Source organism: Catharus ustulatus, chromosome 1, assembly GCF_009819885.2.
Source record: "Catharus ustulatus isolate bCatUst1 chromosome 1, bCatUst1.pri.v2, whole genome shotgun sequence".
NCBI lineage: Eukaryota > Metazoa > Chordata > Aves > Passeriformes > Turdidae > Catharus > Catharus ustulatus.
In genome coordinates this window covers 124,936,548-124,951,737 of record NC_046221.1, presented here as the reverse complement: position 1 = coordinate 124,951,737, position 15,190 = coordinate 124,936,548, and the positions used below count along the sequence as shown (strand labels likewise).

Genomic DNA, 15,190 nt, shown 5'->3' with positions numbered 1-15,190 from the left:
GGAAGAGTGGATGTTGGAAGGCGAACACTCCTATACCAACACCGGGAGGCTGCGCAGGGCAAGTTACGCTACAGTGTGCCAGTGGATACTGGATGCCTGGGGTAAAGTAACTACCCGAACTATCAGCCGAGGGTTCGCCAAAGCCGACATCATTCCTGGACTGACCAGCAATGCCATCGGGAGTACCGAAAGTGATAACTCTGATGGTGAAGGTGCAGGCGAAACCGCCTCATGTTCGCTGGATCCCACCATTGCCCAGCTGCTGGTTTCCGATACGGAGGACGAAGACTTCGACGGTTTCACGGAACATGAAGCCGCTGATGAAGCGGCTGATGAATGAAAAATGAAACTGTTTAAAAGTTTAATAAAAGTGTGATATTTTTCTGTATTTTTTTAAGTGTTTTCAGTTTTCTGCGGCTGCGTGGTTGGCCGCCCTTGTGCGGCTGCGCGGGTAGCTGGGCTCACGCGGAGGAGGGGGCGTGCGGCTGAGCGGGCGGGGGCGTACGGCTGAGCGGGCAGGGGGCGTGCGGCTGAGCGGGCGGGGGCGGGGCGGCTGAGCAGGCAGGGGGCGTGCGGCTGAGCGGGCGGGGGCGGGGCGGCGCTCACTGAGCTCACAGGACAGACGCATTCGTGCCGATGCGTGTGACGGGGAAAGAGCTGAGTTCGGGGACCTCGGCCGCTCGCCTGAGGGGCTGAGCGGGTGGCCGTGCTGGCGCGGAGATGTGGCTCCGCTCAGTGCTTGGCTGCCCGCCTGCGCGGCTCAGCGGCTGTTTAAAGGCAACGCGGATCCGTTGGGAATGCTCGCAAAATGACCACACTATTGTTCGTGTCTTTTTCGGCTTGTAAATAAAACTTGCAGGGAACGGTGCCGCAGCTATGGTCTGTGTCTTTTTTCACTTGGAAATAATGTTTCCGAGGTCGGCAGTAAGCCAGTAAGCCCTGGCGATCCGCGATTGTGTTACTAAATGACGACTTTGTGAAAGTTCGCTGTGAACTAAAGTGCGGCTAATATTCCGGGTGCGGCTTATCTATTAACAAAGGCAACAATGTTGCCAACACACCAGCAGTGTGGCTTATATTCCGTGCGGCTTGTATTCGTGAATTTACTGTAATCATTTTGTATAGCTCTGTTTGCTATTTTTATTTCTGAAATTGGTGGAAGAAAGTGTTGTTCCATGCACCTGGGGCAAGACCATGCACACACTCCAAGAACATTTTCATGTGTTTTGAGACAGGGAAACAGAAGACTTGTCAGGGATTGATAATAGTGATGACAGAGAGGAATGCTTGACATTTCAAAGACTATAAGGCTTTTTATGCTGGAGTTTTATTTGGAGGAGAATTCCATCTTGAAGCAAATCACCTCATTGTTCCTGTTTGCTGTGCCCATTTGGTTTTTTTCTGGAGTGGTTTTGGTATATGATAACCAGGCTTCTTCCAAAAGAAATGAAATAATTTCACTCATTGCATGCACTAAATGTGCCTTAACCCTCAGTAGGATTGTAGAGGTTTGAGTTACTGGGTCATTTTTTGACAGCTTTGAACTTCTGTGGTAGGGCTTGTTTCAGGAAACTGGAGCAAATATGACCTGAAAAAAAAAAAGTTAAAACTCCTGGGCTTCATACAGTATAGGTGTAAAGATCTGAGCAGCAGCTGTGTTTTAATCTGCTCCAGTTGTGCCAAATTGTAATGCAAATATAGCCTGATGCCATTTATTGTGGGTTTGTTTTTTTTAAAGAAACATCAGACCAGTAGTGATTAATTGTCAGGGTGTTTTAACCTTGTCAACTGTTCAGAGGTGGTAATGTTTTTAAATCTATTTCTGTTACAGTTTATATTTTATGTGGAACTTGACAGACCTTTAGATAAGTGCTGCATTCATTAAGTGAGGTACCAAAAGGCCCATTCTGAATATTCTTGCTTTTGGTTTTGATCTGACTGGTTTTCTGGGACATGAGGACAGGGCAGAAAAATGGTTCTGTAGGGATTCACAGGTTGTGCCGTGACCATGATTATAGCTTAAAAGAAGTCATAAATATTTAGACTCATGATATAAAATAACAAAGAGCCCTATCCTACTTAACAAATCTTCTCCTTAATTCAGTTAACATCCACTGTGATGTGTGTCCCCTTTTCCTGTGGAGGGGAGAAAATTAGTTTCTTAATGTTAAAAAACCTACTCCTTCAGTGATCTGTGTGATCTGTGCTAACTTTCATGTTTTGTGCACATATTGGAATTTGCAATTGAATTTTTGCAATAAAAAAGTAAAATTATAGGAAGAGCAGACTCTCCATATAATTTAACTTTCAGTTATTCAGCTTCATCCTTTTAAACTCCTCATTATCCTACACTGTTTCTTTTTCTCCCCCACTGTAGCTCTTTTTTTTTCAAAGTGTTTGAGTTTTTTTGTACTTCTGAAATGGAACACTTTTGTCAGTTTAAAATGACAGAAATTACGATGAATCTCAAGGCTGCACCAAGCAGGACCACTTTGCTGCATAATCAGTGTTCTTGGAGGAAGTTAGACTGCTTTCCAACTCTGGAAAAGGCTGGGGAGGCTGTAGCTAGGTTCAACCTTTGGAGCAATAAATGAAAACCCCATGCCAGTTCAGGCATGAGTGTGAATGGCTAGAAAGACAGTATGAATGATGGCCTGGTATTTAGTGGACAAAAGAAGTTAGACAGTGACCATTGGTTTGAACAATTGCACGTATTTGGTGCATTAACTTTCATTAACATTATTTACAGTACGTATTTCAAAAGCAATTTTGAAATATGTTTTGGAGCTCAGTTCATAGCAGTTCTCAAGGTGGCAGAGATAAAAGGACCTTGTGAATATCACAAGTGGTAGAATCTGCGGGAAACAGGCTCTTCATAGCATTTGAAGGAAAGGCAGTATCCTGACTTAGCTCGGGTGTTTTGACTACTGGAGTTTGACCCTATTGTCTGGCACACTTTGGTGTATTTAAAGATGATGAAAGGATGTAATCGTGGTTTTACATTTCCTTTAGCATTTCTGTGTGGTTCAGTAAGGTTTTACTAATTGGCATGTCCTCTGGTTGTAAAACTTTCCTGTTGAGTCCAGCGTTGGCAGCGAGAGGAGTGGGGCAGAGCACATTGCAGGGGCTGTCAGGTGACAGCTGCCGCCTGCCTTGTGCCTCACTGCTGTGCCCTGCTGCTTTCAGCACTGGCGGCCATCGGGGGGAGAGATTATGCTTCAGGTATTTGGGGTGATCCAATGGGAATTGCATTGATCTGGTGTTTAGCTCTGATCCTTATCAAATGGATTACTTCTAAGGTAGGCCATTTTTAAAATCTGTTTTGACTAACTGGGTTTATAAGTGGTCTGAGAGAAAAAAAGTCATTAAGAACTTCACGAGTGCTTATCTTTCCTTTTTAAATCTAATTTGCCTTGAAAACATCATTGCCGTGTAAGATTGTGTTTCTTAAGTGTTCATAGATGATTTTGTATCTCTTGACTTTTGCTTGCCTAGAAGTGGGAAGGAGTGTGTTTGTAGCAGTGCCAGTTAGGAGACAGGAAAAAAGGGATCTGAAATGGCTTCTGAATGGCAGGAGTTGGCTTGTTTCTGCTACTAACAGATTTTCAAATTTATAGCACTTTAAAGCCTTTGTGAAAATAAGGAAAAACAATTTTAAACATAGCGAGAATAGTACAAATTAGTGTATTTTGCTTCCTGGACAGGATATCCTTTTTGTATTGTTGATTTCAGAGTTGCAGGAGTGGAAATACCAGTTTTGTTTGCTTATGTGAAGTATCTACTTTACTTACTTTGTAACCTTTCCATTTGGATCCCTGTGTTTTGAAAAATGCATGCTAATATTAGGATTAAGTTTTTACTCTCTCATGGCAAAGAATCTAAGTATCCCCATAATGGATATTTGTGCTAGTAAATATAGGAGAAATTGGTGTCTGGAGATTAGACTAGGCTCTTCTCAGCATAACTTGCTGCATAATCTGGAATAAATTCCAAATGGAGGAATAAATTTAAGAGTAGGATTATGAAGGAGAGCCAGAATCATTGGAGAGAATGAAAGAAACTGAAAAAAAAAAAGATTTCCTGCATTTACAGATAGATTTTGTTGTTGGTGGTGGTGATACACGCTTCTAAAATTTTTGTACAATTAACAGGAGAATCTGAACAAGCATAAATTTGAGTTTGTTGTGAAAACAAGTTTTACCAGGCATCCATGCCTGTACTCTTCAGTCATTGCCAATAACATGTTTCTAAATTTATTAAAAGCAAAAATGGTCAGGCTTAGTTGCTAGTGCTTGTGACAACTTTTGTCACATCAAGAAAAAAAAAAACCAACAGGATACCCAGAGGATGTTTGCTTGTGATTGAAGGCAGATTGTACAGATTTACTGCCTGTGTGCTAGACCAGTACATCATCTGCATTTTACTGATATATTGTTGAACTGCTGACTTTTTGGAACTTGACATAAAAACCTGTTCGAGGATTATGTCTAATCCAGTTTGGTCAGAGATTGTTTCAAGGTGGGGAAAAATAGGAATTCCAGGTTGCTAACATACTACAATTAGGCATAAAGTTCCCTGCTATTTAGGATTGTGTTTTTACATGTGCTAGTGGTGGTTTCTTGTAAAGAATTAATTGTTTTATATTCATCCTGATTTAGTTTCCTTAGGCAATACCCCTGTGCGTTACTGTCCTCACTTAAACCAATTGCTTGTGGATTTTTTTGGACTGTACCTTCTGATCAATTGTCAAGCTTTCATTTTGTATATTTTATGTTGATAAAAGCTTTGGATAAAGCTTATGCCGCATGATATACATCTGAAGTATGTAAGAAAAAATAGCTTACAGATGCTTATGACATTTGTGTCACTAATATTGGTAACTATCATTCAAATGATAGCTAAGTTCAAACATGGTTGCCATCTGTCTTGAGAGGTGATAATGTGAAATAGCTTTGTATGGAAGAAAACATTAAAATTATCACATTTGAGTATTTGAAGGAAAGGTGGTTCTTATTGCTGATTGAATTTCAGGAAGGCAGTATTAATGACATTTTCTTACTGCTGGTAAGAAATTTCAGGGTAAGGCTTTGAACTGCAGTGAAGTTTTTTAATTGTTGTAGGACCATTTTGCAGTGACTTACCTGAATTCATTGTCAATTTAAATGCTTATAAAGAGCATTTTTCTGTGCTTTAGTGAATTACGAACTTGATGGTGTCTTTTGGAAAACTATGAATCTTAGCATGGAACTTTTAAATACCTGAAAGAAGTCTAAGATACATGACAGTCTTGCTTTTGAAATTTAATAATAGTTGGAGAAATAAGGTCTTAACTAGTTTGTCATTATCAAGACTTGTAGTTCATAAACTGTCTATTGATCTTAAATGCTTTCCAAGCGTGAATGTTTGAGGCAGCATAACCAGTACATTGCAGTTGCCATGGTGTAACAACTTCTCCATGCTTGTCTTCAGAGCAGTTGAGACTAATGCTCTGACACTTCAGCAAAGAGCTCTGACTTGAAAGTCAGGTAGGTAAAAACACCTGCATGGCTGTGTTGCTCTCTGTCTTTTATTTCCTGCCTTCTGAATAAACAACTGAGTAGCAAGATGAGGGTTGTGTAGTCCATCAAAAAGCATGGATAGTTCTTTCTGATGGGTGGTACAGAATTTTGAAGGCCAACAACTGTAGCAAGTTTTATTAAAGAATGAGAGCAGGAGTTGTTTTGCTAGACAGTCCACAAGCTGGCCCTTGCCAAAATGAAGTGCCCAGGAGTAATGCTGGTGCTGTGCTCTCAACAAGATTGGGAAGTCCATGTGATAAAACTGATACATCAATGGAAACAGTTCTGTTTGACACAAACAGCAGCAGGTGCTCCGTTTCCAAGTGGTACATGCAAATGCTTGTACTCCCAAGCATCACTGAAGCGGTTTCCCTTTGAAGATGTATCTGTGTACTATTTTGACACGTTGTTCCCATTACATGGCCTTTAATAACTCTCTATACTACGTGAGAAGATGTTCAGAGAGATCTGACTCAAATCTAAGTTCTGGTAGATACTCCCTTTGTTTTTACAGAGTCTTTGTACCGGTGTTGTTCTTAGAGGATTAATGGATCTTGTCTCAAAAGACAAGTAAAAAGGAAGCTTGGAAGAATAAAGATACTCTAGTGTGAAACTGAAGTTTATTGTGAGGCTTTGAAAGTGGAAGTCCAGTATAAACAATCCTTTGCAGTCATCTTCAGTCATCTGACATCCATCTTCACTGCTGAAGCAAAACAACCCACCCAGTTCTGATGGTTATGCTTGTGCCTGGAAAGGAGCAGAGCAGTTGAGAGCCTCACCTAATCATTTGAGGAATTTGTTGAATCACTTAGGGTCCAGCACATTCCCACTAACCAAGTTGTCCTTGTGCTTGAAAACAGAACCTACTTAAACACAAACAAATTAGGGGTGTCTTACCTTTGAGCGTTAGTAATTCGGTCTGCTTGCTGGAATTGCACTTACTTGATATTTGTGCAGAGGGTCAATATTGTTATTAAAAGGTACAAATCTTCAGGTAGACTGAAGAGGTGGCACAGAGATTTAGAAATGAATTTTTATGTTAAATGAGTTATAAGTATTGACAATAACACGACAACAAGTAATATTTCGAGGTGCCAGAAACCAGTCTTAATCGATGAAGAGTTCTGATCCAAGGTGTCTGTAGAGTGATTCAGTGTATGCTATGGTTGTCGCAACTGTGTAACGTAAATTTTTAGGATAAGTATAGTCTTGGTATCTTGGCACAGGCTACAGAGAATGGGCCTTTGATTAGCAATGAGGGTGATATTTCTGGTTATCAACAAGGGTAAAATCCTGTGGATTAATTGTTTGAATGGCTGAGTGCTTTACAGTAATGTTATTTCTTCAAAACACGTTTGCCTTCTTTCTTATGAATTTGCTGTGTCTCAGATCATATCGCAGTAAAAGCAGAAGCATTAAACCTGGTTTTTCTGTTTTCTGGGTTTAAGTAGTGAAATCTGGGCAGTGTGTCTCAAAGAACCACACACAGGGTATTTTAAATTACTTCTCTCTTTCTACCTTTTTCCTTGCATTTTTCTGGAGTACTGTAGGGGGTAGAACAACAAATGCGCTGACAGTATTATTTGAAGAGGGAAAATAGGTGATGCACCACAACCTGCAGTAGATTCTGTTTTGTATTTGCAGGATAAACTGACACAAAGCAATCCATGTCTGGATGAGTGCAATATTATTTGTTTATTTATCACAAGTTACTAAAAAGCCTCTGTATCATTAGCTTTGTCCTTTGTCTCTGACTGCCCACCACAGTGCTCAACTCTGTACCTCACTTATTTGCCTGGTCTGAAGATAAAAGATCTGACCACTCATCACGCACCCAGCATCTGTTGGTGGAACTTGCTAATACATGTTTTCCTCTTATCTATTTTATTTAACAAATTTCAGTGAATAAGTATCTTTGAGATCTCAGTTTTCTTAGCAGAATTAGCTGAAATTTGTCCTACTATTTGTAGTATTGTTAGTGAAATTTATACAATAAATTGTCTCTATTTTTCTTAAGAGAACCAAACTTTCTAAGGTAATTTTACTAGATTTGATTGTTTCAGATATATCCTTGCAGAGAAAAATCCCTTGTCTGTATAAGCAACTGCTGTATGTTTTTAAAAATGTGCTTTGTATTTGATATCATACATCGATGCACTACTTTATATATACTGCTTTATCTAACAATATCTTGTTTTAGGGAGCAAATAATATTTTAGAATTGACATCAAAAGGATTTATTTTTCAGTAAATTTTTGTATATTGTTTTCTTTCCTGGAGACTAATGCTCCACTTGTATGTGAGTCTTGTAGCTACATGTGTGCTTAGGTTTCTCCTGTATTAGATTACAGAACTGTACTGGACATGTCCAGAAATCTGTGATAGACAGGTGCAAATTGCAAGTTAGCACTAAATTACATCACTGATTGTGCCTAGTCAGTGATATGAAATGTTCCAGGCTATGGAAAATATATTCAGCTGAGGTTTTCTGAAACTCAGAGGCAAGTTTAATGGAAAACATTGAAAATGTTAGTGAGAAGTCAGCATCATTTTCTGGCTGAGTTATATTTCTGCCTTTCCCATCAGGACAGGCATAATGCTGTGAGAAGTGCTGTACCAACACATATTGAGGAATTATTTGCATGGTTTATGATCTTCCAAGGAAATATAGAACAAAAGCTAAGACAGCATATAAGTTCTGTACAGAGAGTTCTTCCTTGTAGTCTTTACAGCTGCTGTTATTATTGGACTACGTTTGGAGCTAGGTCTTTTAGTTGCTTCTGTAATTGCATATTAAGCTTACTTTTGGAAAAAATACTTCTACAACTTCAAGCGTAATTTTTTTTTGGCATGAAAAATATTTTAAAACATAAGTGTAGCTTATTTGGAGTTTGGAGTTTTAGTGCATCACTTGTATAGATCATGGTAATTGAGGTTATGCATCTCTAGTCTGTTTTTGAGTTCATTCAGATTTTTCTGTAGATACATGCATAGCAACAGTTCTGCCTTTTTGCCTTTCCACATAATTTTTCTTTCCTTCATTTTCTTTCCTTCAGAATTCTTCTCAATAGCCAACGTTATTTTTTTATTCTGTTTCCTAACATGGTTTGATTTCCTATCTTTTGAACTTGCACATTTTCAGGCTGTTGTGTGTCCATGAGGTTGTTCCTGATGCACAGATGGAAAAGTAGGTGATTGTGTTTTCCACCAGGCTGACTTATATCTGAAGTTCTCAGAGTCATATGGTGACTCTTGGTGTCATCAAGGACTTCACTGTCCTCAGTGTAAGAAGGAAGTGTGGTGTACAGAGAAGGGTCATAGGAGTTTCTAATGTGCACCTCCCACAAAAAATCATATTTCCGTAAAGAACAAATATTTGGAACTGTTAAAATGGAGGTCTGATTATGAAGGTGATCCTCTAATCCTAGGATTAACAAGTAACATTAATGAAGGCCTTAGGAAGGGACAGAAGATGGTCAAAGTACAATAAAGCCAAGATGTGAGGCTGGGTAGCTAGGTGGAGTCATGCTTTGCAGGCTGTGTGATGCCAGTGAGGACATTCTTCTGGTTTTTAGCTGTTGGAGGACCAGTTCACCACTTTGTGGGAGATTTCCTGGATTTTTACTACAGCAGTAGCTGAATATGTATGAAATATATGTGTCCCATGTAGATAAGAAATACAGCTTATGTGGAAGTATCTCAATATTGTACATGGATAACTCAATGACTCTTCTGAACTTTTATCATCAAATTTGAAATACTACTTCCTGGCTTTCTCTGAAATACCTTTATGTATAGCATCTTACCTCAGTGATACCTTGCTTTGCCTACGTAAAATACAGGGTTGAATGAAAGTAGCATGTGGCATCCTAAGGCTGCAGTAATGGTGTAATTTCGGTTCTTTGACATCTTTTACCTTGGGAAGATGGAAATACCCCATAGGTAAACCAGGAACTGCAAGTATTTGTTTCAAGTATGGTGTTCTAGAAGGCCATGAAAAGCACTTTCTTGTGTCTGTGTAATCTCATTCTTCATCTTTTTTATTGTGAGGAATGATTGAGGAACATTGGAAAGAAATATATGGATGTGTTTTTTACCACACTGACCTTGCTTTTCATAATCATTTCACTACCAATTCCTATCCTTCCTTTGTCCCCCCTTAAAGCAAAATCAGTAGATATATATACTTGAAAGATGCATTTTGCATGAAACAATTTCTAAAATTAGTGTGAAGTTGGAAATGGTCAATTAATTCTTTATTTTCATTTAAATTAAAAAGTTATTTGCTTCTAACTTGCATAAAATACACTTTTTTTTTCAGAGACGTGGAGCAATTTCCTATGACAGCTCTGATCAGACTGCGTTGTACATTCGTATGCTAGGTAAGCATACCATTTTCTATTGCAAGTTCCAACATTTATGATTGATTGAAATAATAAATTTTTTATATGTTTATTGAATTAATAAACTTACCATTCTCTTTCTCCTGGGTAATACTTTGGTCAGAATTTCTACAAGAGTTTGGGTTCTTTTGTGTTGACTTGGGTTTTTTGGTTGTTTGCCTTTTTTCTTTTTTCCTGAGTTAAACATTGTGTAGGATGTTTTTCTCCTATGTTAAAGGAAAAGGAAAGTTCCTATAGTTAACCCAATGTGTTTGGTAGAAGTAAAGTTTTCTAAGTGACTCATGATTGCTCTTTCTGCAATGGAATTTGCAACCTCTGCCTGGTATCTTTCTAGTTAAAACTGTAGATTAGAGAACATTTGTTGGAGACTCTTAAAAACTTCGGTATTGAGGCTATGAAATGTGGAAGGTGTTCTTGAAATAGTGATATATTTTAAACAATATTTTTCTATATTTTCTATATTTTCAATATTAATCCTAGAAGATGACTTGAGAAGGGAAAGGGCACTTGACAGGGCAGAGTAGTTCAGTCGACTTACTGAAGAGTGCTTCCAGAGTAGCAAGGAGATAAAGGGTAAAGCCAAATTAAAAAAAAAAAGGTATTGGGAGGGGAAAGCATCCAGGGGATACCCTCTGTGATAGTGAGTGCACAGAAGGAGTTGAGGTCACTTGTTGAGAGGAGAAAGATGCAAAGCTCTTGCAGATCTGGCTGCCAGATTCAGGATTTCCTGCACCTCTTCTGGAGGCTGCTGGTGGTGCAGATGGCATGGGGACTGTGTATGTGCTCCAAGTCTGTTTCACTGCTAAATGATGCCATTTAATTTAAGCCACCTTGAGCTATGAATTTGTGTTGAAATGGACTATGAATGCTTGCATGATGTCTCACACAGCTCAATGAACACCAACAGCTACTCATTACGAATTCTTAACCATCTCCAGCTAAATCAGCCAGAACATGTCTTTTTATGCTCTGAGTCTGTTCAGTTTAGTTGTATATTGTACATGTTAAAGTTGTCTGGGAATTTAAAGTTGTAAGCTATATGACTGTGTGTATATTAATTTATAGTCCTAACCTACATATGTAGGAATACATGGTCATATATACATATAAATCCAATTTTGATTTAGCAGCTTCATGGTTTTTTTCCACTTACTTTGATTTTTCACATTCGTGAAGTTGTTAATACTATAGCACTGACAGTCTACTGAATGAGTTTTTGTCAGAGAATTTAATTACTTTGGGGATTTGTTAAGATGAGAACAGAAGATGGTAGGTTGTAAATGTTTATTGAAAAAGCTGCTGTTTTTTTTGTTGTTGTTGTAAATAGGTTTATTTTGTTTACGAAAGTTAAAATGAAGTAGTTAGGCCCATCATTTCTGCAGGAGAATTTGTGATAATGCTCAAGTAATTCTAGAGAGAAGCAAAGCATGGCTTCCTCTAATTTTTGGTATATACATCTGAATGGAGAGAAAATTCTAATTTGTCTTGGAGATCTTCCACTATTCTCATAAGTAGAACTGGAAAATATTCAGAACATGATGTTAAGTAAATTAATCTTTCACTTGTACTCTCATTGGAATTAATTATTACATAATGAGATTGGTGCTTGTTATGAATAATATAATTCTGCTGGCATAATGCATTCATGCTGTTCTTCTATTCAGAAGCAGTAAATCTTTTAAAGGACTGACTTCCAACTTAGGTGGGGGAGGAGGGTACCAACAAACAAACAAAAAATTAATCATGGCATGTTTGAATCATTATGTGATAAATTTGTGTTATTTTCTCACATAATAGAGATCACTTGATTTTCCCAAATGTTATGTGTACTATACTGTACAGGTTAGCAACTACTTACATATTTATTATTTTTGTACTCATAAATGGACTGTAAAAAAGACCAGCCTGAAAGCTGAACAGTTGGACTCATTGGTATGTAGAATCATTAATATCAGAGTAGATTCAATTTCTTGCAAGAAATGTGAAGTACCGCATTTCCTACAGTATTGTGAGAGTTTTGTTTTTGTTCTATTTAAGTTAGTACACTTGTGCAGAATAAGCTGTAAGAAATCCTCATCTGTAACTTAATGGGAAGTTAAGCACAGTCATGAGAAGATTTGCCTTTTACTTGGTTGATTTTATTTCATACAAATTGTATGTACCTTAGTAAGATGTTTATCTTAGCATACCAAAAATACAAGGCTAAGAGTATCTAGAATAACTCCCTCTGCCTTTGTTTAGTTGTGCTGGCCATGAAGTTGCTTCATCCAATGTTTTCAGGCTGTTCCAGTGGTAATCTAATGGAGATTAATTTACACCAAGTAAACAGGAATTCCTGTAGTATAGCAGACCGTGTTTTAGGGGTATGCAAAATAAAAAGCTAAGTCCTAGCTGCCTTCATCAGTGTGTCGATATAAACAAGCAGCGTTGACTGTAATGACTCATCTGTCATACCCCATTCCCAAAATATACACTAAGCCACTCCCGAGTGGCTTTTTAGCTATTTTAAAATATAGATACAGATGCAGCATTGTAGAATTTTTCTTTTAAGACATTGGAGAGGCTAAAACATCTGCATCACTTCAACCACTTTTCTCAGCAACTATGAGGAATTGTCAAAATATCTTGTAAGTGCTTCTGTCTAATCTTGATACTTTCTTGATTTTTCTGTTGCTTTTCTGGTTTCTTTTTCTTGTTGCTTTATATTGACTGAAAGTTTTTCTACTGTGCATGGGGTAGAAAGTATGGGGCACTGCTTGTGTTGGTGAGCATGCACCTCTCAGCTACAATTGGAACATTTATCTTCCTTTAGAGGTCTTGATAATTTCAAATAGGAAACATTGGAGAAAAGCTACTGTGTATTGTGCACGCTCTTCTTTGGTAGTGGTTTTTATGCTGTATTCTGTTTGCTGTAATTCTAGCACATTCAGCTGACCTGTCATCTGTTTCTCCAACAAATTTAATAGGAATTTTAATCTGTGAAGTTAGTAATTCTGTCTGAAAATCCTGCTCTGCACAACCTCATGGCTTTGACTCGAGTCCTTTTCCTTGAGGTGGCTGTCGCATTTTCTGCTCCCAGCTGTCCTCCATGGTCTCTGAGGTTTCTGCCCCTGTTCCGGATGGCCTCAGCTCCCCAAGCAGCTGCTGCATTGTTACTGTGCCACACTGCAGTGTTAGGGTAGCACCAAGTATGTGCTGGGTAACCCTGATGCCCAGGGATGTCAGCTGTGGCATTTCAGCTGCCTCGTAAGTACCAGAGCTGTCCTTGTGGTGTCAGCAGGAATCTGAGAGAGGGGCAGGAGCTAAGCAATCTGTTTCAAGGTAAGTTTTGTTACAGCCCTAATTTCTACTCAGTTTTCTGTTACAGCTGCAAACATCCTTCTTACATTCCTTCTTCCATGATTTATATAGTCATCAATGAAATTTCTGCCAGTATGATCTTTGTCTTAAAAATGCAAGTGATCCTGATTGTGCAGGACTGTTCTGGAAAAAAGTAACTAAATACTCAGCCATCAGATATTGTATCATTTTTGTGCTCAGAATAAAGTTTGGAAAGGAAGGCTTCACATTTTAAAAATCTTTCTCTTGATTCTTTGAAATCAGCAAAACTCTCAAAGAGGGAAAAAATTGTTCCTGGAAGTCCAGTGTCATTAAGATGCTGGACTTGAATGTGTTCCGTAAAGGTAACATGGGAATCTTTCCAGGGGCTCAAGAAGACGCATTTCAGATAAAAGCTGTCATTCAGCTTGCTACCACTTCTGTGCCCTCCCCCAAGGAAATTTATCTATTAGCAGACTGTGGGATCTGATGGTTTAAAAAGACTGTGTTATTATTTTGATATGTTTGTAAAGGTCTAAATAAACAAAAGCTATTCATAAGTTCTTTTGTTTTAGGTGTTAAATTTTAATTGTCTTTCAGCTACCATATTAATGATTGGCTCTGAGGTTGGACTTCTGTTGCTGTTTGAAGGAATTATGTAACAGTGTCAAGTCTGAGATATCTTGTGCTTTTTTGTCAAGTTCCCTGTGAAGATAAATATGTCCCTTCCTTAAAATTAAATTCTGCATAACTTCAGAGTCATAGGGTTGCAAAACACTTGTGCAGGATTTCCCAAGCAAACTGATGTGAGCATGTTATGTGAAGGTACAATGAAGTGGGTGCATTTGGGATCCATTAATCTTCTGCAGGTTACATTAACCAAAGTGTGAATGCACTATGAAATAACAATGATCCAGTATTTCTGGATGTTTTGGAACTACCTATACATGTGCACTAGAGATTAGTTTCACTGTGCTAGTAGCACATTGTTTCATAATGTGCATTCAGTTATTTCTTTTTCTCCTTCTGTATATTTAAAAACTTCGGATGGATGAATGGTATCATCAAATTCCACTTTTACCAATATTTTTCAAGTACATTTATTGTCTGAAGTCTTGAAAAATGCAACGGTTCTGTACCATGATAATGAAGATGCCTCTTTTGCCTTTGTTCTGGCACAAGAGAATTTTCTACTTTGTTTGCTGTAATGAATTCCAGTCCTGTAGAAGGGGTGGATTTTTCCAGAATAAATCCAGTTGTATTCTAAAAAAATGAATCCATTGTTGACATAATTTTTAAAAAAAAAAATAGCTTCTTTTACTATGGTTAGGGAGAAAGAATTTTGTTCAATAACTATATAATGAAAATATTTAGCTTTCCTTGCTGGGAATTTCTCATTTTATGTATATGCAAGTAAATACACTCATTTTAGCTTTATCTTATTACAGTTGCTTTTTAGTTTGCCATGTGCATTTTTAGTATACAATTTCTTCTTTGGCTGAATATTCCTGTAAATAAATACTCTAATAATTGCTGTTTAAAGTAATGTAGTCAGTTGCACTTCTTTGTTTTACTTAGTTTTTCTTGTTTTCCTCCCTAAAATTCTCAACATTGCAGGCATTTCAAGGGTACCAGGGATACTATTCTGGCTATGCTGTTAGTCAAGGGTAGTAGTAAATGGAAAAGAACAAAGCAGAGTGCAATTTTCTTGACATCATTTATCAGATGAACCTGTTTATTTTGTTATTTGCAGAATTCCATGTTGGTCTTCAGGTATTTTTCTGTGAACTTTTCCTGTTTTGACACTTAAAACAAATTGTTTGCCAAAATCTAGTTATACACTGGCTGAAACTATTTGCAGTTTGTACTGTGGTTTCTAAATTCTAAAAGTAAAAAAACTGCATTTAAAAC

General features: G+C 38.0%; 1 protein-coding gene across 4 annotated transcripts in view; it reads left to right on the top strand.

Annotated features, from left to right (window-relative positions):
- The window catches only part of PDE7A (phosphodiesterase 7A), a 78,147-nt gene that overhangs the window by 32,716 nt on the left and 30,241 nt on the right, over positions 1-15,190 (top strand). For all 4 annotated transcript variants that reach the window (XM_033079160.2, XM_033079144.2, XM_033079136.2 and 1 more), the window contains exon 2: positions 9,880-9,940. In XM_033079160.2, the coding sequence (XP_032935051.1) occupies positions 9,880-9,940 (61 nt within the window). The remainder of the gene's footprint in view (positions 1-9,879; positions 9,941-15,190) is intronic.